Raw genomic sequence first — 26,148 nt, forward strand, 5'->3', positions numbered from 1 at the left:
CAAGTGACTTTTATGCTACACTTGATCTTAGGCAATAGGTCTGGAGTCTGGAGGTCTACTTATAGCCGAAATTTTTAAAGTTGAGCATATATAGTATATTTACACCTAATACAAGACATCTTATGAAAAGGGGATATTATGCTGTAGACTGTGATGAATGTTAAGTAGCAAAAAATGGAATATTTAATATTTATTGAATTATTGCATGTGGAAAATTGCTCAGTGGAGAGGCTCTCCAGCAGGCTTTCTAAAAGCAAGGTGATACTGAGGTCCATGAAAGGCCTACTCCTTCCACTGATACTCTAGGACAACTCTCCACATTAGTCAGAAAATGGGAGTGTTTAATCAGATTTTATATATTGCCAGTTCTATCAACGTATGGAAAAAGGGTCCCATTGTCATGGACTCACTTTGTAAGATTGGCCCTTGATTTTTCTTTGTAATGTGATCCCTTCCTCCCTTCATAGATGGCAACAGTCCTTCTTCCAATCTCCTAACTCCAGTCCACAGTGCCAATAAAAATCTCCTTTGCTCTTGCAGCAGACAATGGTAGGAGCTTCCCGGGGAGGTCCCTGGGGAAGGACTCTCATTTGTCTTGTCTGATTGACATTTTCCACCCCTAATTAATTGTCATTGCTGGGCAGTAAGAAAGCACCAGTTTCCTGCTGCAGAGATTTTGATAGAGAAGTAGCATCTTTAAGTAAAGGCTACAATGAAGTGGAGGTGCAATGGAGGGACCTCATTAATGTTTACAGATATATAAAGGGTGAGTGGAGTGCATATTGTAGATGTGTCCTCCAGGACACAATAAAGCCGGGTACACCTGCAGGTTTCCCTGGGGAAATCAGCTGTAGTGGGGGAGGCCACAAAGGTTGAGGAAGGTTGTGGTAAGCAGCATGGGCAAGTGGTTATTTTGTCCGAAAATGCCATTGTCCATGGTGGTACAGATAGAGCCAGTGTTTACAACGGGTGGCAAGCAGAGCATGGGTGTGAAGCACGTACTTACCATGCTCTGCAAACAATTTGCAGCTTGGTCATGCCATACTCGGTCCAAGCACAACGATCCCCAAGCCCATACCTCCAGTTTCCATTGTCCCAGTGTGTGCTGATGTCCACTGATTAAGCCGGCAGCCCCTTGCTCAGCAGAGCGATTGGGGATGTGCTGATGGAAGGGCTCCACCAAACTCTGTTCTTTGGCTCAGGCCACAGCCCACAGAATCAGGAGAAACCCCTGCTGGCTTGGATCAGCTCCAGGTCATGTCCCAAATCCTTAAGGACAGTCCTTGCTTTGATTATTGTATTCTGTGAACTCTGAGTGCATTGTTGGCACTAAATGTGTATTCAGAAATAACGTGTTTGTTTTTTGTTTTGTTTTGTTTTTTAACAGTAGTATTTTATTAGGTATGAAAGCACAGTTAAAACATCTGCTACAATCAATAATCCCAAAATTATTTCCATATGGATATACATCATCAAAACTATACCACTTTACTATGATACCAAAAAGTCGGCAAAAAGACTCCTTAACAGTGTTTTGAAAGTGTTAAAAAGCAGGTACTTTTATTGCAGCGTGGCAGGTGCTCAGAGGATTGTGCCTCTAATTGAGCATGCGCATGATTCGCACTTCTTGGTATTTATTACATGTACCTATTGCATATTCATTTGTTTCTACCACTTAGTTAATGTATTAAACATACATTATTTACATAACCCCGCCCTTTGCCAGAAGTCCATCTTTGGTATTCGAGAGTCTTCATCAGGGGTCTCTAGTGGTCCCCTGGTGGTCTTCGCAGCCCGGTGCCCCCACCCTGGTTTCGGCTTCTTGACCTAATTTCTTGAGCATGCATATTGTAATTTTGTGCTACTAAGCAAAAGTCACGTATGTCTTCCTTCATTTAGTGGAACACTCTGCTTTCCCAGCTTGCAAGCCAACAGCATCCCACTTTGCCTCATGTCCAGTCTCTATAGAGCTATTGTTTCTTTATTAGTTTCTGTTAAATTATGCCTAGTCTTGCTACATTAGGCCCAGGCGTTTCTAAAAGATATTTGTTCCTCTCATCAACTATGAAAAATATTGCCCTTTACTAACAGTAAGCTATCACTCATTAAAGAGATCTCTCTTCCCTTAAAAAAGGTGTTTAGGTCTATGTACATTTGTACCACATGTGCCTACACTGACACACCTGCAAGTTTCGATGATGAGGCTGTTTAACATCTTCCCTGACCTCAAAATCTTCTCCATCTCCATTCGAGGCACAGAGCTCTGTTTTTGATTCTGCTTTCCATCTTCCTCTCTCTTGATTCAATTCCATGTTCAGTCTTGATATATTGTATTAATACTGGTTTTGTTCTTAAAATCTTTATTGTTTTAGAATACGTAATGCTTAATGACAGGCATGTCAGTAATTCAGTGTGGCCATAATGCTCTTCATATGAGTAATGGCAATCTCTCAGCAGTGCCTAACCCTGCAGAAGACATATTTACATATATTTCTTCTTCACAGGGCGTTTTAGGCGAAGACAGAGCCATCCTGGTCACTGGTGTTCAGGGTTATGTTACTGTTCACGGCGCTTTCTCCATAGCCAGATGAAGAGGTGACCTGGTAGCGACTGCAGGGGCCACAGAAACACAGGAAAGGACAGTACTTCAAGCAGACACGATAAAGGTATTTTCTGAATTTTTCCCCAGCAAAGGCATAGATAAGAGGATTGAGACAACAGTGGCTGAATGCAATGGTTTCGGTCAGGTGCATTGCGTAGTCCAGTGATTTAATTTGACTGCAACTTGTGAATACCTCATAGTGCTTTAAAGTCTCTAGAAAAATCAGTACATTGTAGGGGGACCAAAACAGAAAAAACACGACCACCACAACCAAGATGAGTTTTACGGCACGTGCTTTTTTCTGATTTTTGCAGAACAGCAGGGTTTTGATGATCCCACAGTAGCAATAACATATGATACAGACTGGGATGAAAAAGCCAATGGCATTCAGCTCCACATTGCAGAACACCGGCCAGATGTTCTCCAGCTCCTGGGGGAAGACAGAAATGCAGTCGTTTTCTGCTAGCTGGGAGAACACAAAATGTGGCACTGAAACTAAGACTGCTATTGCCCATACTCCGCAGGTTATAAGTAAGCCATGTTTCGCTGTTCTGGATTTCAGAGAATATGTTGCCCGGACAATGGCCAAGTATCTGTCGATACTGATAACAGTGATAAAGAACATGCCCCCAAAGAAACCAATGTAATACAGTGAGGAAACAGCTGTGCATGGAATCGTCCCTAGGGTCCACCCACGCACTGTGTTGGAAGCCCAGAAGGGGAGGGAGATCACGAAGAGAAGGTCCGAGATAGCCAAGTTCAGGAGATAGATGTCAGTGATGCTTTTTTTACTGCCTTCTTTCACAATGGCTAAAACCACCATTAGATTCCCTGTGAGGCCAAGAGCGAACACTGCAATGTAAAATATTGGCAGAAATATTTTCCCGAATTCTTGGATGTCAGTCTTATTGCAGGAAAAAGCATGTTCATCATAAGTGTATTCAGCTGTTGTTTCTGTGAATGCTTCCGTCATGCTGAATATTCTGGCTAAAGGCAACATGAGAAGGGAAAAGAGAATAATGTTAGAGAGAGACATTCAGTATCTGCTACAGTAAAATACTGCGAGACCTCACCAACATGCATGCTTTGGGATTCTGTCACTATTTGGGTTAGTAAGAGTTGTATTACTGCAGAGGTGATGGTTGTTACTAAGAAAAGCCCATACTCTGCTGTTACATGTACTTCACTGAAAATTAACTCTTTAGGATAGCAAAAAATAAATGAGAATTTCAAGGGCTGTTGAATAAGCCCCTGCATATCGGAAGAGCAGCAGAAACAGCAGCAAACAAACATCTGAACAACAGTGCTCTGCGAGTGGCTGCATCACAGCACGAGAAACGCAGGGGCTCTCCCAGCCCTTTGCGCAGTGCTCAGCAGGACATGGTACCTCACGTGTCACTGTTGATCGGCAGGTGGTGCCTCTCAGCACCAGCAAGGGACCAATCTTGCCCCACACATTAACCCCAGGGTGGAAGTGTGGTAAGATGCCCAGTTTGGCCAAGTCTGAGTCGATGTTTGCTGACATGGGAGGAGCAAGTTTGCACTGGGCCAACCCTTGGGAGCAAGTGTATCTTCAATGAGTTTGTTTTTTGTTGTTTTTTATTTTTTAATCATACTATGATCAAAAGAAGAAACTATATTAACGCTTTTCCTCAAGCACCAAAGCGTCTTGTGCCTGCTTCTGCCTCGGCTGCGAGGCAGTCATGTTGGCGCCAGGGCTTGCTACCTTGGAGGCTGCACCATAAGAGAGTATGGGGTGCAGGTGTGTGACCTCTGGGCCCACTAGTCTGCACATCCCATAAGTGGGGCACCTGTCAGTTCCTCCCTTGGAATGTGGTGTTGAAGTCTCTGCAATGATTTCTATTTGAAGGGAACCAAAAATCCTGGAGGGGTGCAGATTTTACTTGCATTTGATCTGCTCTCTGGTTGGGGTAAATAGCTTGTAAGCATCCGTTACTCGCTCTCGCTGTAGGAAATGAAGGAAATTGAGTGTGTTATGCTGTGCAGAAGCCCAGGGAGATGACAACATGACCAAACCAGCCTGTTAAAGCCGAGACTGAAAGGAAAGGTCAGTGATAAAACTGCAACTAATAACTACCGCTTGGTCACAGTGTCGCTATCTTCTTACAGGAACCCCTGTTGACTGTAAAGAAAGGATTCAGTTCAGTGACTATAAGCTGTCTCTAGATGTTATCTATATGTCATGTCCTGTTAGTGGGGGGTAGTCTGTACACCCAGTGAAGAGCAATGCATCCGTTCCAATGCAGATCAGGACAAATCCACTTTGAGACAAGACAGATTGCTTTCCAGGCTCTGCTGGCCTCATTGATGAAACTCCTTTTGACTATAAGGAGGGCATGGGCACATTACTCAGTGATAGATATCTGCTGATGACATATAGCTACTCCCGCTCCTGACACATAGCACGAAGTGGTGGGAGTGTCAGCCTACATGTCCATGTCTCACTGAGAGCAATAGTTTTTATAGTCTCTGTTTAAAATCAGCCTTGTGAGACTAAGCATAAAATAAAGATGGCCTGAGGTATGAAACAGCCCTTGTACAAGAAGTTTTATATGATGTAGTGGTAACTAAAACAAACTCCCCCATGGGTGGCTACTGTGACCGTATTGATGTTTTCTCCTAATGCTTCATTGCCAGAGTACTGTTTGTGGTGTGGGCCATGAAGTTCTGGCCTCTTATTTTGTAGCCATTTCTCAAAGAGTTGTTTGTTTTGTTTTGTGGTGGTTGTTTTTTGTTGCATGTTTTTTTGTTGGTTGGGTTGGGTTTTTTTTTGTGCTTGTTGGAAATGAAGGCTCTCCATTTTAAAGTATCTTCTTATTCTGAAAGTTTAAAGCCTAGTTATCCCCAGAACATTTCAATGAGAATTGCCCACAGTCATTAGAAAACAATCTTTGTGGTTTTGCACAGGAAAAGTGGGCTAGAAGATGGGCCATCTCAGCACTGGTAGTTTTGGGGCATGAGCACGGCATGGTGAGAGCTGTTTGCCGCAGGAAGGCACACCCACCAGCTGAGCAGCTCCTGCAGGGCCTTTCCACTTGGACCGGGAGCTGAGCCCACCTGTAGAGTCTGTCCACCTGTTTGCTTGCAGCCCAGTTAAATTCTCCAGCTGTTGGAGATGTGGTGTCTGACAGCAGCAGAATTAAAGGGGATGCATAGGAAAAGCCCAGGTGCTGGGGCAGAAGCCGAGAGCAAGTGCAAACAGGATACGGGTTTTCTGCTGGTGAGATAACTAATTAGAGTTGCCTACAGAGATATGTGACAGGTTCCTCATCTCTTCATGCATCTGTCCACTCATTACTTTATCTGCCCTGTTGAAGGATACAGAAATGAGCAGGAGACATTGTACGTAACCCCAATAGCCCAGCATCCTCTGTCTCCCATCCTGACATTTTCTTTCTCCTCTTCTGAGACTAAACGTATGCAGCAGGTGCCTTTAAAATGAAAAGAAGTGTCAGGGTACACCACGTCTTTTGTGCTGAATATGAGTCACTATATTACTGCACCCATCTGCTCAGCGCCAGAGCCTCTGTCTTACTCTGTGGTCTGATGTGCTCCATAGCTGGTTCTTCACTGATGCACTGGTGTGCAGTAGCTGAGGGCCACCAAAATAATTTGGGCTGGAGCACCTGGAGTATGAGAAGATGCTGACAACTGGATTTGATCAACCTCAACAAGACACATCTCAAGGGGGATCTAGTGAGAAAGTTTAAAGGTGAAGCAGACAACTTTCCTGATAGAATGCCCAGAGAGGTGGTAGATACCCCATCTGTGGAAGCATTCCAGGCCAGGCTGGACGGGGCTCTGAGCAGCCTGTTCTAGTTGAACATGTCCCTGCTTGTTGCAGGGAGGTTGGACTAGATGACCTTTGGAGATCCCTTCCAACCCAAATAATTCTATGATTCTATGAATGAGAGGCAATGGTCATTGGAAACTGTTATGCACTATATGGAAAAAAATTCACCATGAGGGTGGTCAAACACCAGGACAGAGCTTCAGGGAGGTTGTGAGATCTCCATCCCTGCAGGTACTTGAATCTAGGCTGGCTCTGTTCTGAGCATGGGTTTGGACAAAAGACCTCCAGAAGTCCTGTCCTAACTTTGTGACTCTACAACAAAGCCAGACAGAGGCCACAATGTCTCTGCAAAGTGTCCCAGCTTCTTCTCTGCCATGTAAAGCCTTTGTTTCAAACATGTCTTTCCTGGTGTGACAAGCAGAAGACCCATCATGCACAGAGAGGAAGCTGGGCATGGGAATGGTCACCTTTTTCACAGGGCAACAGCTACACTGAGGGGCACGATGAACTACTTGCCTTATTGCAGTAAAGAGGAACATCGCTTGGGCTGGAATTTTTCCTGAAGTACCTTTTCACACAATCATAGAATGGTTGGGGTTGGAAGGGACCTCTGGAGATCATCTTGTCCAACCACCTGCTAAAGCAGGTTTACCCAGAGCAGATCACACAGGAATGTGTCCAGGTGGGTCTTGAATGTCTCCAGAGAAGGAGACTCCACAACCTCTCTGGGCAGCCTGTTCCCGTGCTCTGGCATCCTCAAAGTAAAGAAGTTTCTCCTCATGTTTAGATGAAACCTCCTGTGCTTCAGTCTGTACCCATTGCCCCTCATCCTATCACTGGGCACCACTGAAAAGAGTCTGGTCTCATCCTCTTGACACCCACCCTTGAGATATTTATAAACATTGATAAGATCCCCTCTCAGCCTTCTCTTCTCCAGGCTGAACAGACTCAGCTCTCTCAGTCTCTCCTCATAAGAAAGGTTCTCTAGGCTCCCAATCATCTTCGTAGCCCGCCACTGGACCCCCTCCAGTAATTCCTTGTCCTTCTTAAACTGGGGATCCCAGAATTGGGCCCAGTACTCCAGATGCAGCCTCACCAGGGCAGAGTAGAGGGGGAGGACAACCTCCCTCGACCCGCTGGTCACACTTTTCCTCATGCACCCCAGGATACCCTTGGCCTTCTTGGCCACAAGAGCACATTGTTGACTCATGGTCAACCTGATGTCAACCAGAACTCCCAAGTCCTCTGCAATGCTGCTTTGCAGCAGTATTTTCAGTCAGGTAATATCCTCTAGCTCACTGATGGGGATAGTTTATTTCTACAATAGTGAATTATTTCCTTTACCCCTGGATGGATGGTTGAAAAGCCTATGATACCTCCACCACCAGGAAGGGTGAGATGCTGCATAGCACATCTGAGAGCAAGCAAGAACTGCACTTATCTAAATGACTTGGGCTTCTGAAACTGCTGGCACAGTCTGTGGCTTGTTCACTCTCTAGCTCCAGGATTTTGGTATCACCACCACTCATCCTGCATATACAATTCTGTCAGTTCTTCTTGAATTTTTAACTTCTCTGATACCACTTTGCTCATTTTAAGCTGATGTTACTCAACAGGTGGGCTGCAAATTCCAAAGGGCTCCCAAAACCCAGCCCATGCCAGATAGGCATAATATGATGAAATTTTGTTGCATCCTAAAGTAAGAAGACTTAGCTCTGTTGTCCATCCTTCCCCGCCAGGTGTTCCCCATCAGCCTCACAAAGCCCACTGCAGTACACACTATAGTCTTCTCACAGCCAGCTTCAACCCAACTTTCTCTCTTGTGCTCACAATAAATGTTCACCTATGGGACAAAGTTAACTGAAGAGCGCAGAGGACACTGAAGAAGGGACTGCAGGGCTGAGAGGTCCCTCCACCAGACATTTTCCCTTGCTGACTGCAGAAAATAGTAGATTCACTTCTGCTTCTCATGGAACTGCTCAACCACTTTGCACTCTCTCCAGATTTCCCCAGCAGTTTTACACCCTACTCCCCACAAACACTTCTGCTTTTAATCACGTTTATAGTTATCAAAAAGACAATATTCTGCAGGACTAAAAGCCCTGTTTCTCAACCCAGCTACTCCCCACAGCCATGTGTGCTATATGTAATACATAGAGAAGTGAAATTATGAGAGCTACACAAACTCCTCTAAGCAACAGAAGTTGCATTTCAGCCTTCAAAGAGCATTGGCGTCTGGCTGGGTTATACAAGAGCCAAATCCTGTTCATGCATCTGATCTTTCAAGGTGTCATGCCTGGTGCTTCAGTCAAGTGCCATGTTACAACTTTCCTGCCAAGAAGAGGAGTCTGTGAGCACTTTGCCTCTCCGTGATGCCTCTGCTGTCACCGACTGAAAAGAATTTAAAAACCATAAGCAAACCCAGACCTCTGCCAGAGGGTCACGCTTCAGATTTGCACAATATACTGGCAAAACTGTTGAAGTGTCAGAAGGATTTTCACACCTTAGTCAGCATTTCTGGGTGAGGCTGACTTACACACTTTTCTCATGCAAAGAAAGCATGTTCCCAGCGCAAGCTGAGACGGCTGGAGCTGCACAATGAAGATGTGGCTGGCCCAGGGAAGCTGCAGGCTTTGTGGGAAGCCCTGTGAAACCCTACGGGTGCATTATGCCTTTCTCACCCTTCGATGTGAGCTGCCACCACCCTACCCTAATATAAACACCCTTGCTTTTGTGCATTTGCAACTACACCCATCTGCTTCTTGCTGGCTCAGCTGATTCTCAGCAAGAGCATAGGGGTGTCCTTGGGTACCTTCAACTGAAATGTCATGGCTGCTGGTGGCACTTCTAACACACGCACACACACAAGGAGATTGAAAGGAATTAACCAGAACTGGCTGGAAACTAAGGAAAGATGTGAGTCTTATTAGCAGTCTGGGTGAAACTCTTAACCAGCCTGGCGCCAAGCAGCTACCACACAATCACCAGACTGCTGTAGACACCTCTAAACATGGTTTGGATGATAAGCTAGCCAGAGCTGGGACCCAGTTTGTAGTCCTACACCCAGCTGGCTCCCGTAATTCACTTAGTTTATCTTTTGAAGCAAGGCGTCTTTTGACCGTCCTTAGGTGACGGCCTTTGGAGTTGCTTGGGATTGAGTTGGATGGCTGAGGTCAAAAGCAGGCCCAGCCCAGCAGATGCAGTTACTTTAAATCTTAAATATGAGTCTTTTATTCAGTCCTGAAGTCAGGAAATGTTCTCCCTGTTCCACCTCTACAGGTGCTGGAAGCAGCTGACACAATGTCAGTCTTCAAAAGTGGGAAGCAAGGCAAAACACTTAGCATAACCTGATCCTTAACCTAGGCAAAATAAAATGTTAACAGTAAAGGGAGAGAGTGCAGCTAATGCCAATCCACTGCTTTATATAAAAGAAACTTTAGTTTTGATGTCTGATGAGATTATGAGGTTGATAAAGGGTACTGTGCAAGAGAGTTGGAGCTTTGATTTGCACTGCTTGCTTGTTTGATTGACACATCTCACCAGCCCAAAGCAACAGAAGCCCAACAAAGCATTACAATGGGGTTTGGGTTGGTTAGCTGTCAGATTTCAAAAGCCAGCCATCTGAGGAAGAAGCCTTACCAAACTAGGAATATTGCTTGTGAAAAATCTGCAGGAAAGGCAAGTTGAAAACCAAAAACTCTTTAGTATTTCATCATTGGTCTGAAAGCATGTCAGGAGTTAGAGCTGGCTGGGGGAAGTGATAAAAAGAGAGAACTGGGCAGTGATTCAGACAGATCTGAGTGATCTGGGCTTCTCGGATGATTCACGTTTGCTTTAATGCAGCTAAAGTGGCACGTTTGGGAGTTAAACAACACAGTCTGTGTCTCAAGAGTGGGGACGCTTCCACTAGGCAACCTGACAGCTGATATGGACAGACCCTGAAACTGAGCTGCCGTCCAGATGTCCCAGTACGAACAGCTGATGCAATCCTTGAGTGTTTAAAGAGGTGCCAAATAGGAAGGAACAAAAGAGGCAAGAGGTATACTTTGATAACACTTGATTTCACTTTTGCTTGTGTTAATGATCTTGCCAATTTAGTGGGACTAAGGCACACCATAAACACATGCATGGGAATTCAAAAAAGAAACATGCAAGCTAGGAATCTGATACACATTTTTAACGGTGAAAGGTTAATGACTGGAACAGACTTCAAGTAGGAAAAGGAGATTTTTGCATGTCTGAGGGTCTCCATGTCCAGCAAAGATATCAGTCTGAGAAACAGGTTTAGGTTTAGGCCAGGCAGAGTGGAGGAGCTCAGCGAGGGTGGTGCTGGGCAAAACCCTATAGCCTCTGATAGGAAGGGAGGCAGAGTAAATGGGCTATTGGGCCACACTCATCTTAGCAACCGTGACTCTGTTTTGGTAACGAATGACTGAAAAAGCCAAACTGTCCTCTCCCCAGGTCCTTCACCAGCACTAGCTAGCCCAAATCCTGGGATGGGACCCCCTGGAAGGAAGTGGGGTCCTGTGAGGAGCACAGAGCTGCTGCTGGGGTTGGGTTAGAAGGGAGGCTGTATGATGGCTGTAAGAAGAAAACAGCATAGTTTGGGGAGGAGGATGTTGTTATCAGCCAGTCTGTACTGCCTCTGTTAAACCCTGCCTGTTTCCCTTACTTCTAACCTCTTCTTTCATCGTTCCTTCATCACGTCTGAGTGGGTGTGGTGCAATCCCAGATGCATCCTTGCTCCCTGCACCCCCAGTTCTTCCCTGATGACCTTAAGGTAAAGAAATTCCTTTATTTGGTGTTTGTTCTTTCTTCTGTTATTTATTCTCAGATCAGCTGGACCATTTATGTGGCCCAGGAGAGTTCTGCAAGCTTAATAATTGCTTATTGATTTGGGTGATTTAATTTATGGAGGCTCCCACCAAGACTTTGAGGATAAGTTTTTTAAAAGCAAGTAGTGATCTGGGCTGCTTCATTATTGGATTTTCCAACTTAAGGTGGAGTTGAAGGTGCAGAAGCATTATGCTGAGGCTTTCAGAAAATTAGGGCATTTAAGGTGTCCTAAATAAAGGACCCAGAAATGGAAGCTGATCAAACCACTGCTGATTAAGATAAATATAAGCCTGAATATTGCAGATGCCTGTGGTCCCTTTATAAAAGCATTAAGGTCAAAGAGATGAAAAATATTCCCTTTCCCTAAACCAGTTCTACAGTTTTTACACCAACATGACAAACTAAATTAGGAGGAGACACTAGCTGGAAATGAGCAGTGTGTAAATCTAAAAACTTAAACCAATAGTTTTGGGTAAAAAAATACATTTTAAAAGATCAGTGTTGGATCATGGAGGACAGGAGGGGATAGTACAGAGTCCAAAATGCCCAGGATCCCCAGGATCTCTCTCACCTTCACCTGAGGCTTCATAGCATTGCAAAGTGCATTCTCAAAGATGCTCCATGCTAACCTGGAGATAACTGCAGGGCAGCAAGTAACCAGGGCACATAGTTCAGCTTAACCCATCGCAACAAAATTAGGTGTACTCTAACTCAAAAAGAAAACACAAAAACAAAGACCTACTACTGTCTCTGCTGGCAGTGAAGGCTTCACCACCTGTGCTTCAGAGCAACCACAGAAGTATCATTTTATACAAGATCTTGCTCTTGCTCCATCAGTGCATGGCCTCACTTGGGCTGGTTGTGTTACTATCACAGCAAAGTGGGCACAGGGGACTGAACCCCGATGCCCAGGGTGATTCCTGCCCCCAGCTACATCTCTCCGCTTGCTGGTTTTGTCACCCTGCCAGGAGGACTTGCTGTGAGCCATCCGGGAGGGACAGCAGCACCGCAGCGGTGTGTGGTGTGCCGGGGCCATGGCAAACCCTGCCAGACCCCTGGCAGCTCGCCACTGTGGCTACTGGTGTATTTATAGCAAAAGCTGCAAGCTTTCAGTGGTTTCAGCTCCTTCCCTCAACTCTAGGGATGACAAAGCCCCTCTGATGCTGACAGGGTGGCCATGCGGGAGACTTGATGCCCACATGCTGCTCCCACCTGCTCCTTAATGGAGCAGGGAATAGGCTCAAGTTTCAGGGCATGACCAAGGCTCTTGAGTAAGAGAAGATACACAAAGTCACATCAAGGCATTTTCCTGGGGTGCCACTGCTGATTCAAATCATTCTTCTGAATGGGAGCTAAGCACTGGAGGGCTTCTGAAAAATCCCACAAAGCATTGGTCTGAACCTCTGGTGGTCAAAGTACCTTTAGAAATCTGGCCCTAAGGAGGTCAGAGCCTTAGATATCCATTTCAGAAATGACTTACAGATTTAGGAAATTTGACCTGACAGTATGATTCAGAATCCTGTGTCTCCCCTGAATCTTAAAATCAGGGTTCAAACATCAGTGGAATGGTTCTGAAATTTTCATCCATGACTCTCAGGGTCATGATTTTATGGTATCGATTGTATGACCAGACCCAAGGATCCTCTGCAGAACATCTGCAATCCGAGATGGTTTCCAGGTAGCGTCCTGCCCTCAGGGACTGGCCAGAACATGGGAAATAAGGTAAATGGTGTGAGAATCATGTTGAAGAGCAATATTTATTTTTGTCCTCACAGAGACGGGGAGCACTTGAACTCAGCAACCAAGGGGGCAGTGGCAGAGCTGAGGAGGGACCAGACCCCTCCCAAAAGCTGCCCAGAGGCACTGGGTGTTTGGGGTTGTCATCTGACTGGATGGTGGTTGCCAGGATTAGGATTTCCTTGGAAAATTTGTTTCACAGATATTTCCCACAGCCTGTTGGTTCCCCTATTTGCCCCTTCTGCTTGCACCGTTGCTTGTGAAACTCTGTATTATTTTTAGGTGAGTGCTTTGCCAGTGTTTTCTCTTACCTGCTCTTCCTCAGTATTTCTTTCTCCCAGGCCTTCCCTTCTAAAATGGCATTCAACTTTCTTTTGTATTTTCTGTTGAAGGAATAGTGAAAAAAAGATGATTGTTTGTAGCTATGTGCACTGTTTTTACTTGTTTATGATTACCGTTTGCTCCATCCTCCCACTGACTTTATTGTAGCAACTATTTACTTCCTGCCCCCCCTTTTTGTTATTAATAAGGTCACATTGCTTCAACATCCTTGAGAAATGTGAGAAGGCTCTCTAGAAATGGGAGAGCTCTTAAATGATCTTCCCCATCATTTTAGAGAGCAGAGCACTCTAAACTGTGTCTGGATGAGATTTAAGTTCTGGAGTTGCCAGCCCCTCCTGGGAAGGTCACATTTACGATGTCATTTACTCTTGTTTTACAAGAGTGTTCTCTTGTCAAACTTAAGCCTTTTCCTTTCCCTTTTGGACTTTTTCTGCGCTGCCCAAGCCCTTGTAATTCATTGCAGTTGTTGTCTTTTATCCTGTCACCCAGTTCACTGCCTCTGACTGCGATGCCTCCATGCAGAGTTTGCCTCAACAGACCAGATTTTGGCAACTGCTGTTTCTGAATCTATGCTTATATCACACAAGTACCGAATGGGCTGCTGCCACTGTTATTACCCATATGTCTCCCCAAACCAGCAGACATCTTTGTGCAACATCCTTCCTATGGAAAGCTGAGTCATAGATAAATTAAGTAATGTGGTCTTACAGAAAGTTGATATTTTTTTTTGTGTGTTTGTTTTTTAATAATTTTTTTTTCTATTCTTTTGCTGGTCTGTCCACATTAGACACTTTCTATTGTTGCTACCAGATTTTCTCTTCTGGGCTGTCATTCAGTGTCAGTGATGTCTGGGATGTTGGTTCACTGACCAAAACTAAAAGCAAGCAATGCTGGTGAGTTTTGAGATCTCTTCAGACATCTAACAAAAAACATCTAATGAAGTAGAAGGGCTGTATCTTCTTGGTCTGCCTTTCTGGGCTAAATCTGCACACTAGTCATCTGTCAGCATTTTGCTTTAACCTTGAGCACTTCTAGCCAGGGTGAACATTTATCTTACTACAAGATGCCACAAATAATTATTCACCAAGTAAAATTCCTCTGCCCTGGTCTGCTTTGATTAATAAAAGTGTTCCCCTTTCTACTTTCCCAATTTGTAAACATTACCCACATCACCTTTACCCAAATTGCTATAATTTAGATTTCAAGCACTAAGCAGTGAGGAGTTTTCTTAAGTAATGAAACACCACTTCTTGTCATCTTGCTCTGTCAAATTATAGGTAAAATATTTCTCTTACCTTAATTCATAGCTGCACTGAAACCCAATGTTTCCTTCAAGCTGAGCCTGTTCGGGTTTAAATGCGTATTTCCTCTTCTCTAATGCTGATGCCTACCCTATGAAACTTTTGAAGACTAGCAGGGCAGCTTCCTGGGCTGAGCTTCAGGGCTGAGCTTAGAAAGCATTAATGTGCTCTGCCCTGGTCCTTGTGAAATTGTGAAGCAGGATGCGGCCACTCAGAGGGGCAGAAGAGCTCACAGAGGACAGGACCTGCACAGGAGACAGAAATGCCTGGTGAGCTTCATGCTCAGTGTGTAAAAGCTCTCACCTCTTTGGTTCCCCCTGTCCTATGCAGGATGAGATATTTTTGACGTAGACATAATGGTACAGTGTAGAGAAATACAAGTCTAGCACGACAGCAGGGACCTTGAGCAGTGGGATGGAGCATAGAGTACAGGTATGAGATGGTAAAAGATGGGGGGCAGGCTGGCACTGGGGACCCCCACAGCTATACACAACTCACTGGTGGTCAGCAAAAATAATCCAGACCTGGAGCTGGCAACACTGGGTTAAGAGGTAACAGACAGAACAAAAGTAGTGTCTAACATTCATAAGGGGCACCACACAGAGTAAATTGAGTGTTAACATGAGGTTGCAGACCAGCGAAGACAGAAGAAGGTACAAAAGCATGTTAGAACACATATAGAAATGACCCCCAGCAAATCCTAGGAGGAAGCAAAAAAAAAATGCATTAGCATGAACATCGTATTTGTCCCAGGGAAGGGCTGGAGATGCTGACAGCTCGCTCTGCCACCCACCCCCTCACCACCTGGGTGACACCACTGGCCTTAGGACTCAGAAGAGCAGGAGAAGGGTGAACACACCACCAGGAAAAGGGCTAGAAACTATATGTGTGCAAAACAATTCTAATTGCATCAGTATTCTTCCTTTTTCTGTGACCAGCAGATATAGACTAATAATAATGAAAACCTTGAGATTGCCATTGCACTAACAATAAATTCTTGTCTTTACCTATACATATTTTGTGCCTCCTCTTTGCCCATAAAAAAAGATTTTGATCATAACATCTCTCTGCAGCCCAAAGCTTTGTGCTGGTTTGACTGAAAATGAGTTAATTTTCTTCATGCAGTTAGAAACTTTTCTCTTTTTTGTAGCTAGCGTGGTCGTTGTTTGGATTTAGTATGAGAACAAAAAGATAACACCCTGAGATGGAGTTAAAGTTTTTAATTGTCGTTGTCTGGGAGCCAAGGCCTCTGAGCTCTGCCCACAGGTGCGGGGCAGCTAGTAACTGGGGCATAGATGGGGTAGACCTTGATTGGCATCCAGGCTGATCAATAGGAATATTCCATGCCATTAGCATCGTGATTCATATTTAAGGAGAGTCAGGATCATCTGGCTGCAGGGACAGACAGGCATGGAGACCTGTTCTGGTTTTGCTCCATTGCGGTGTAGTTCTGTTCGAGAGTTTCTTCAGTTTGGGCTTTTGCCATCCTGCCATTTTGCAGAGGCCTCTGGGCCTTTCTGCCTTTTTTCTGTTTTCTCTTTCTGGGATCAGCTGTTCAGGACCAAGGTGCTACTGCCTGGGACTGGTTGCTCAGCATGAATGGAGTTAATGAGGAATTGCACTGAGTATCTTTTATTTTATATTTTATTTCTATTTCATATATATTATTAGTAGTATGCTAGTATTATTTTATTATTTTATTAAACAGTATTTATCTCAATCCACTAAGTTTCTCCCTTCCCTTTGGATTCTCTCCCCTGTTTTAGGGTGGTAGGGGGGGAGGTGAGAGAGCACCTATCGTGGTTATATTGTTAGCTTGGGATAAACCACGACACCTATGCATGCATTGTGCCTCTTCTTTGTTCAGTAAATGAGGTTTTAAGTGTAACATCTCTCTGCAGCCTAGGGCTTCCAGTGGACTGGAGGAGTCTGAGAGTTTCAAGCATTTAAAGCATTAATCAAAGGAGCCTTCTTGGCCCCTGACCTGAGCATTGCACTCAGGGTTGTGTTACGGGTGCACCCACAACTGGGATGCCCTGTGGCAAATTTCCAGGCATGGCCGGCGCACACAAAGCAGTTCCTCTGGGCTGAAACCAGGCAGTGAGGTGTGTTATTATGGGGATCCAAGACACCACGTCTGGTTGGAGGCTGTACCAATACCAAGGTCCTCTGGCAATACAATCCTGTGGGAATACAGTCCTGGAAATGCCTCCAGGTGCTGTCCCTGCCTCAGATGCCAAGGGAAGTTAAAATGCCTTCTCCCCAAAAGCAGGGTTGTGCCACCTCCATACAGGCTGAGCTGGATGGGGTTTTTGGGGTGGAAAGCATCTTCCAGGTTGTCTGAGCTGTTGTTTGTTGATTGGTGTAGCAAGTTGCCAGGCAAATATTCGTGTGTAAGTTTAGTTCTGATATTTCTGCCAATGACATGTTTTTTTCATGACATTAAGCTTTATCTATCAAAGGTTACATCCCCAACAGCTACACAGCAATATATACCAAAGGTCAAATTGTGGGCCTCCAACATCAGCCGAATAACGCAAGTGATGTCAGCCACGTGGGCCAGGACAGGCGCCCATGAAAATAATGAGGAAACTGACATCTGGTTAGGTGTTGGCCAGGAACAGCAAAGATATACTGCTGAAAATAAAGTTTATAAAGGTTAGGGAATAGTATAGGGCCAGAGCAGTAGATTTTCAAAACTTGTAAAGAACTCTGCACTTTTTAAGGACAACATCAAGAAGCTGACAGTTTGTTTCTCTCTGCATACTGAAAGTAGGAGCTATGACTGCCAAAATCATGAACTTTCAACTTTCTGGAAGATAATTTCTGGTGTATGGTACTAAGGAAACACTCTGTGTGAGAAACCAAAGATTCAGAGAGGCGAATGAAGGCTTCCTCGATGACAGTGATAGTCTGATGTTATCCCTGCAGTGCTGCCCCAGCCGCGGGTCCTGCGGAAGGTGTGCTGTGCCTCAGAGGACACCCAAATCTAAACCTATCTCCCACATCCTCAAGGGGATGATGAAGGGCTGTGTCCTCCTCAGAGGCTGCTTCCTGCAGATAAGCTGTGTAAAAAAAAAAGTGTGGATAAACCAGTAGTAGCTTCCCCACTGGACACCTGCTCACACCAAGCTGGTTTGCTGCTGACCTGTAAAATGTGGGTTTGCCAGAGCCCAAGGAGCCACGGCTGCCCTCGTGCCGGGGGGTACCTGCTCCTGGGTTGCCAGCACATTACCTCTGGCATTGCTCTTTACAGTCAAAAATCTTGCAAATAAGGGTTAGGACTGCTCATGTAACAGCAGGACAGACACTCCCCAACCACCACTTGCCTTCAGGTAGGAAGGACCTCCTTGCAGCTGGGTTTCCCTGCAGGAAGCCATCAATCCCTTCCCTCCTGTGCTGGCCAGAATTCAACTGGAACCGAACACAGGGCAGGCTGTTACCCTCGTGAAGAAATGAGGTTGGCCAAAAGCACCCACATGGTTTTTAACTGGAGGACTTCAAAGAAAGAGAAACCAAGTCAAGCTGATTCACAGATGCCCTCAACAGATCTCCCAGGGAGACAGAAAAGGCTTTCAGTTGTATTCTGCTGTTAGTGATAACCTTAGATAAGAGTGCTGCTCATTGTCCTGATGTGCGCTTCTAGTGGAAGATAAGTAGGCATGAAATTAACACTGTCTGAAAAACAACTGGAACATGAAGAAATATCTCTGCTCTCCATCTTTTACCTGTTCTTACTGTCTGGTATTCAGGACACAGCTCAGGGAGAAGAAAGTCTGAGAAAGCTGCTGGAAAGGCTGTCATTCTGGTCCATAGGTGAGGGAGGAAAGCACTTACGTTTCTCTGAGATAAAAAGAGAGACATTGCATCCCTCATAATCAGAGAGAGTTTCCTGGGAAGGATTTCCTGACTGTGATGCACAGGAGGGTTTCAGAGTAGGAAATCAAAACTAAAGGATGTAGCCTCAAGGATACAGTGGGAAAAGAGGGGAAAACCCCCTCTTATTTTTATTCCATCTCCCTCTGAGTTGCCTTCCGAATTTGAGAAGTTATTTCTCTCAGCATCTGGGGAGACCAGCGGTGCTTCCATGCCAGCAGCATCTCCCCCTGCTCCATGGCCAGGCTGCCAGGTCAGTTCATGGAGAAAGGCTCCCTGAGAAAGGCTGCCCTGCATGGCTCAGCAGCACAACATGCACCATAGCTGTGACTGCACTGAACCCTGCTGGACATATTTCCCCCCACTTCTTTTGAGTTCTTCTCCAGAACTCTCTTGTCTTTTCTGTCAACTGGGTGGAGGCAGATCCCTGCTGCAGCAGTGTCCTGTTCCTTCCATGCTCTCCTGCAGCAGACATGCTGCCTGCCCAGAGCCCACCCAGCAGCTTTTGGTGTGGATGTGGGCATCAGCTGATTACATGTGCACACACACACACACATAGAGAGAGAGAAACCTCACAGAAATAATTTATTTGCCTCACTTCTGAAAGAAAACCCAGCAGAGGGAGCCTTGTCCCTTCATGTCACTGTCCTGGAAAGATGAGACAACTCAGCTGTGTTGGCCACCACTGGGAGGCACATTTATTCCTCATTCAAAAGTCAGAGAGGCAAAAATTACCCCAGCAGAGAGAGAGAAGCAATGTCTAAGCATGAGAATGTTTTAGTCCAAGGGCTGCTCAGGTGAAGAAACACAGAAAGCTGAAGGCTTGCACACTTGCTGCACGCAAAAGGAGTGCAGCCCAAACGGGTATTAAAAGTGAAGACAAACAGTCATCCCCGTATTAGAAATAACACTGAAGGGATAAAGGCATTGAATCAGTTTAGTGCTTCAGCCCACTTGTGCCTCGATGACCACATCTGGGTTCCTGAGCCTTCATTACCCTCCTCTCGTTCCAGCTGCCACGTGGGGATGGTGCTCTCCTGCCCTGGAGAGGTGACAGAGGCTCAACCAGCTCTCCTGGGGAGGTGTCCCCATCCACTGGGATGAATGATGTGCATGAGAGCCCCACGGATCTGCCTGTTTCAGTGTGTACCCAGGTAACACCCATCACTCAGAGCGCATTGCCAAGGCTGTGCAGCTTGTGGGGTTGGTTCCAATGATAACAGTAAGACACGAGAAAGTGGGCAGGAAGCCATCAGCTGAAGAACCACATCCCTTTTCTCCTGGGCTCACCCAGGCAGGAGGAACAGCCACACAGCCACAGTCCAGCAAGCTGCCATTCAAAAAGAAATTCTGTTCCTCCCTCTCTGATTTCTGCTTCTCTCCCTCCCTCCTTTTCCTCCCCTCTCCTTCTCTTGTGCTGCTCACAAGAGCTGAAGCTGGCAGGTACATTTGGACCAGCATCACCCCGCTCTCTGCATCGCTGTGGCCAAGCACCCCATGGAGCAGTGCAGTGTTGGGAACGTCGGACACTGAAGTGTACAGGGGTGGCGTGAGAGGCACAGGGGTGAAGAGACACAGAAGAAGCTGGTGCAAGTGAGGGGTGGAGAAATGCAGTCTGCCTTGCAGTGAGCGTGGATGAAAGAAACAAGGAAACCATCCCATGTTGCTCTTTGCTCTCAGTACGGTTGATAACCTGAGCACTGGGGAGCAAGAACCATTTACTCCATTGCTTCTAGTGTAGGAAACGTGTTGGTTTCTGACAAGTGGTTTGCAAATCTTGCTGATGTGTTATCTCTTTACCTCGCCAGGTGCTACAGTCAAGGCTGGTGTTGAGTAAAACACAAGGGACAACACTTTTGTAGTATCCTGGTAGTCTCTGCTCAGCCAGGGCCGTGCCCTTCTTTTCTGCTCATTGCTGTGCTCATCCTCACACCCTGTGTGTGCATTCACACCTAGAGGTCATTTTTTCTGCTGGAGCTCTATTCAGAACAAGTCATTTATTTCTATGGCCTTGCTCCCCAGGAAGAGCCAGTGCCACTGTGCTCAGGGCAGGATGGGGTGCGAGGGGCTTGATCTGTCCTGACAAAACTCATGAAGTGTGTGGGGAGGACAGGGAAGAAAATGGCACCTAGGCACCTGCTGCTTCCTCCTTCTCTTCAACTGGTTCCACTCCTCCAAATGGGGGGACAGTAGCCACTTTCCCACCAGGGCTGGTGGACAATTTGCCTTGTTTCTGAGTTCCGTGCAGACAGGGCTTCCTACTGCCATGCAGGGAACAGACAGCATCTCCCAAAAGTGGCTTTTGGCCTTGTTCCTCCCCTGGACACGTGATGCCAGTGGCCTTTCCCACTGCTGTCACTGATGCCCATTGACAACTTGTCTCCTCTGGTCAGTGCTTCCCCTGTAGGAGATGAGAGACAAGCAGAGACCCTTTGCTGTTCTCCGTTTCTTGGTGTGCCATCTCCCTTTGGTGGGGCTGAAGCTCAGGCCATGCTTTACCCCTGCAGATCAGTCCATGAGTGCAACACACACCTTGGCACTGTGCTCATGTTTTCTGGAAAGATCACATTTGTCTCCACATGTGGGTCAGGAAATGTTTAGGGCTTTAATAAATGATTGCCTTGCTGCACTTCATTGGTTAGCTGCCTGGTTTTGTTTTTTTTCTGTAAAAGCAGAAAATCATAGACTGCTGAAAGCATGATAGCCTTGTTCTCAAGCCCCTCCCGAACCTGTGCTGCAGGATCCTTTATGGCAAGCATGGGTATCCAGGCAGGTAATGGCAGACAGATTTGACATGAAGACCTCAGCTGGTTGTGGCGCTTGAGTGCCCTTTTCTCTCAAATCTCAATTGCTTTACCTTCTCTAAACCCAAGCATGTGGAGGATCATGGAGACTGAACATCCTCAGGGAGTGCCAGGTGAAGAAGGAGATAAATGCTTTGGTGATGCAGGTGCATATGCACGTTGCACATTCATTAATGTTAGTAGAAAGTCTGCCTGGATACCAGAGTATGGTGAGGAAGACCAGTACGCTCTGGGGTAACCACAGCAGACATTGCTGTTTGCTCAGTAGCACTCTTCTCTTGCATATATCTCATCCTACACGGTAAGTCTGACCTGGCTGCTGACGCCAGGGTTACACTGGCTGCGCTGACTGCTGGAAAGCACATGGGACCCGCACGGGGAGTCCCGGCCAGCTGCGAGACAAGGGAGGTGTTGGGTCAGGATGAGGCCCCAGCAGACGCACTCGTCAGCAGAGATTGTGGGAACCCCAATCACGCTACTGCTATTCTGAGGAGGGGATTTCTGTGACCTGGCTCTGTAGATTTTGCCATTTCAGCTGAGTCAGCAGAAATACAGATTTATGCAGAAGCACACGGACATGCAGAAGCCCACACTCAGATGCCGTGCACCAAACTGACAGAGTATAGCAGCAGCTTTGCTTTGCCCAGCCTTACTTGATGCCTTTGAGGTACAAATATTAACAAAAAATGCATGCCAGCCTGCACGTTACAGTTGAAATTGACATATTAGGATAGGACAAGCTTTAAAATTGTAGAGTCATAGAATCATAGAATCATTATGGTTGGAAGAGACCCTTAAGATCATCGAGTCCAACCATTAAGTCCAATCATTAACCTAGCACTGGCACTAAACCATGTCCCTAAGAACAGGAGGAGATGTTGACACTCTTGAGGGCAGAGAGGCCCTGCAAAGCAATCTGGACAAATAGGAAAACTGGGCAGTCACCAACCACATGAACTTCAACAAGGGCAAGTATTGGATTTTGCACCTGGGACACAGCAACCCTGGCTGTACATACAGACTGGGGGACGAGATGCTGGAAAGCAGCTCCATGGTGAGGGATCTGAGGGTTCTGGTCAATGGCAAGTTGAACTTGAGCCAACAGTGCCCTGGCAGCCAACAGGGCAACCATGTCCTGGGGTGCATCAAGCACAGCATTGCCAGCCGGGCGAGGGAGGTGATTGTCCCGCTCTGCTCTGCACTGGTGCGGCCTCACCTGGAGCACTGTGTGCAGTCCTGGGCAACACAGGATAAAAAAAGATACAAAGCTACTGGAGGGTGTCCAGAAGAGGGCTATGAAGTTGGTGAAAGGTTTGGAGGGGAAGCCATATGAGGAGCGGCTAAAATCACTTGGTTTGTTCAGCGTGGAGAAGATGGAGGGGAGACCTCATGGTGGCTACAGCTTCCTCACAGGGGGAGCAGGAGAGGCAGGCAACTAACAATAGAACCTGAGCGAATGGCAGGAAGATGAGCCAGGGGAGGTTTAGGTTGGACATTAGGAAAAGGTTCTTCACCCAGAGGGTGGTGGAGCACTGGAACAGGCTCCCCAGGGAGGTGTCACAGCCCCAAGCCTGACAGTGTTCAAGAAGAGACTGGACAATGCCCTCAGACACATGGTGTGAACTGTGGGGTTGTCATGTGCAAGGACAGAAGTTGGACTCGATGATGTTTGTGGGTCCCTTCCAACTCAGGATATTCTGTGATCCTATGAGTCATCTACATGTCTTTTAAACACCTCCAGGGATGGTGAGTCAGATGAAAGAAGGTAGATTTAGAGGAGATATAAGCAAGAAATTATTCACCATGTGGGTGGTGAGGCAATGGAACCGGTTGCTCAGAGAAGCTGTGGATGCCCCATCCCTGGAAGTGTTCAAGGCCAGGTTGGATGGGACTTTGAGCAACCTGGTCTATTGGAAGGTGTCTCTGCATTGGCAGGGGGGTTGAAACTAGATGATCTTTAAGGTCCCTTCCAACCCAAACAATTTTATGATTCTATGATATTCAGACTAAGGATTTTTTACATCCAGACAGAATACATAAAGTCATTTTTATTTTCTTTTTTTCTGTCATGATCTTTTCTGTATCCTCTCCTGGCACAGTTAGTAATTTCCACGGTGCTTCACAACTGGTGTACTAAATCAATGTTTTCAAGAGGCTGAAAATAAAACAGGATTATCCTGGACACAATACAATTGCAGAGGTTTGGGGAGTTTTGTGCATGCTAATGCAGGCCCATCCCTGCACAGGAGCACCTTTCAGCCAAGAGAGGTGCAGGACACAAATACCTTTAATGAACCTTTCCTTTTTATCTTGTAAAACCTTTAACTGGTTCTGACCTCTGGATGTAGCTGGATGCTACCACGGCAGAAAGAGGCAGAGTTGCACTGCTGGCTGGGAGGGCTCCTCCAGAAAGGATCAAGCCAGAAGCTCCCATCCTCACCTAAAAGAGTGACTTGAAAGTCAGAGATTCTGCCAAGGATTTAATTAGTGTTGTCTCCATGTTGCCTTGGGAAGGAGGCTTCAGCATAATGCCAGAAAAAGCCAGATATGGACTAGTTTCATACTCTAGGATGCCATTCTGGAACAAGACGCTGAGCCTGTCATTCCCTGTGCTGAAGTGTCAGTCCTGCAGCTCAGAGCTGAGAGATGTGGAATAATCTGCCAAGGTCCACTTCACACCGTTTCCTGAGGGATCTCGCAACACCGTAAGTTACTATTTCCTCATACATCCCACTTCTTGCTTGCGTAGTTCTACAGCATGAGTGCTTAAATGCACACCCTTTTGCTCTCTGCAAGTGCTGTACAGGTTTGCACAGCGCGGTGAGTGATATTTGTGCAAGATGAGGCCCACTGATGCCACTGCAATGCTTCAGCCTGTCAAGGCATTTCCAGCCAAACATGTAAAGCATCATGGGTGGCACCAGGCAAAGTCTCCATCTTTCTAACAGAGACCCTCTGTAGAAGGGACCCTCTGGTGCAAATAGCACAAATAAAAGAAAACATGTATTTTAGGTTTAAGCTTGAATGTGGGTAGTGATTACTCTGGTTTCTGTTTTAAGACGACATGCTGAAGAAACAACATGAGAATATCAGACTCTTTAATGTGCCAACATCATCCTGAATGCTCTTTAACCTGCATCATCTCAGCAAAAAGAAGAAGTAAGATCAGGATATAAAGCTAAGTAGCGGATTTGAGCAAGACCAATATAACAACTGTGGTGGGTATTTTTTTATGCAAGTAGGTGAACAGGCACGAGGTCTGTGTAGGATGGTCTGGCCTTAGCAGCTGGATGCTTCTTGTTCTCCCAGCTCTTGGGATGACCCTAAAATTTGAAATTAGCCTCAAGCTGCCCAGCAGCTTGCATAGATGCAGGAAGATGACTCCTGCTCTCCTGTGGTCTCTCAGTGCCCTCACAGACACTGGCAGGGCAGCAGACTGCTCCCAGGCTTGTCCCTTCAGAAAGGAGAGGAGCTCTGAGATCTGAAGGGCTGGCCACCCACAGCGACACAGGCAGGTCCTGCCAGCAGTGCAGCCTCCGGATGTGGGTCTCACCTTCTCTCTTTGCACAGAAAGGCAGCGATGGCAGATCAAAGCAGCTGGGCTGCAAGGAGAAGTTGAGGTCAGGTCCAGCTTGACAGAGGAAGGAAACTGCCTCTGGCAGGAAATCCTTTGAGCCACAGAAAATGTCTCCCACCTCCACTTTGGAAGGCTTTGCGAGTGGCAGAAGCAAGGGGAAGATACTTTTAGACTCTAGTGAGAACTGCAGAAGTGAAAGACTTTGGAAAGAAGGCTCTGCACCTTTATGCTACCCCCATGCTGCAGGATTATGGCTCTTGTGGGGAAGCCCTGTGCCACAGCCTCGCTCCAACAGCTACGCAGCAATCAATGAAACCTCTGAAAAGAGGGAGATAGTCCCTAGCAGAGACGCTCAGTAGTGCTGGGAAAAGGCCATCCTCTTGCCAGCTTGGGCAAATGGGCTCCAGCACCTGTCCCAAAGTGCTTGCACAAGGGTTGCAGGATGGGGCTGCAGAAATCACTTCCATCTCTTCTGTTTCAGCTGAGTGAGGTCTGATGCAGAGGGCTCAGGCTATGAATCTGCAGAGGAGATGGCTAGTGCTGTCCTCCTGCCCACCACCCTTTGGCTTTGTCCTGAATTTCTGTAAATCCCCTTCTAGAGCACCTGAGTGTTTGCATATACAACAAAAATCCTGGTTGCCTGAGGGTGGTAAGGCACCCAAAAGGCAGGGGCTGTACTGCTGCCCCAGGTTACGGTCCTGCTGCTGGGACCTCTGCTCTTCCTCTGGTCACAGTCTTTGCTTTGCAAGCTGCAGAATGTGTGTCATGGCCCACATGAAGCAGTGTGTATTCCTTACACACCTTCTGTTACTGACCTGTTCTTGCAAAAGATTGTTCCTTGCAGATTGCAAATACGAGTACACATTAAAATAGTAACTCCTGTCCAAAGAAGATCGGTGATTGACAAGAAATGTATTTTGTGTTTTGTTCTGCTCTAGTCTAGGAAATAAGCCCACAGGTACTCAGTATGTGTGGAAACACTACAAGGGCAAACTCTTACAGGAAATTAAATTTCTGTAATAAAAGATAATCTACTCTCCACTTCTTTTTTTCCAGGGGAGCAGGAAGAGGGAGAGAGAGAGGAGAGTGAGAGAAGAGACAGCTGAAGGGATTGGCAGTCTTGTAGAACTGCTCAGGACAGAAGAAAATGCACAAGCTGAAAGAATAAACAACAAAATAACTTCCTCAGGTACAAGGATTGTGTAATTACATTACATGGAATATCTTTATTATAAAACTTCAAACATGGTAATGCATTG

General features: G+C 46.2%; 1 protein-coding gene and 1 long non-coding RNA gene across 4 annotated transcripts; one reads left to right on the forward strand and one right to left on the reverse strand.

Moving 5' to 3' along the window:
- Positions 1 to 1,385: 1,385 nt before the first annotated feature.
- On the reverse strand, positions 1,386 to 14,739 carry CX3CR1 (C-X3-C motif chemokine receptor 1). Of its 3 annotated transcripts, none has more exons than XM_082046032.1 (4): positions 14,627 to 14,739; positions 13,301 to 13,372; positions 4,701 to 4,745; positions 1,386 to 3,585 (listed from the first exon to the last, which is right to left on the reverse strand). In XM_082046032.1, the coding sequence occupies exon 4, from the start codon at positions 3,573 to 3,575 to the stop codon at positions 2,511 to 2,513; it is 1,065 nt and encodes a 354-aa protein (XP_081902158.1). In that variant the 5' UTR covers positions 3,576 to 3,585; positions 4,701 to 4,745; positions 13,301 to 13,372; positions 14,627 to 14,739; the 3' UTR covers positions 1,386 to 2,510. The 3 variants fall into 3 exon arrangements, with proteins under 3 accessions (XP_081902158.1, XP_081902157.1, XP_081902156.1); XM_082046031.1 differs by lacking the exon at positions 4,701 to 4,745 and adding an exon at positions 9,629 to 9,775; XM_082046030.1 differs by lacking the exon at positions 4,701 to 4,745.
- Positions 14,740 to 19,573: 4,834 nt separating this feature from the next.
- LOC309436670 lies at positions 19,574 to 26,020 on the forward strand. The gene is made up of 3 exons (XR_014183385.1): positions 19,574 to 19,662; positions 23,661 to 24,017; positions 24,372 to 26,020. It is a non-coding gene; the product is annotated as an uncharacterized lncRNA (long non-coding RNA).
- Positions 26,021 to 26,148: the final 128 nt, after the last annotated feature.

This window comes from Streptopelia decaocto (assembly GCF_964273445.1).
Source record: "Streptopelia decaocto genome assembly, chromosome: 2".
NCBI classification, from domain to species: domain Eukaryota; kingdom Metazoa; phylum Chordata; class Aves; order Columbiformes; family Columbidae; genus Streptopelia; species Streptopelia decaocto.

Bases quoted from the DNA above. Each gene is read 5' to 3' on its own strand.
- CX3CR1 (XM_082046030.1), bottom strand. From the start codon at position 3,575: ATGACGGAAGCATTCACAGAAACAACAGCTGAATACACTTATGATGAA.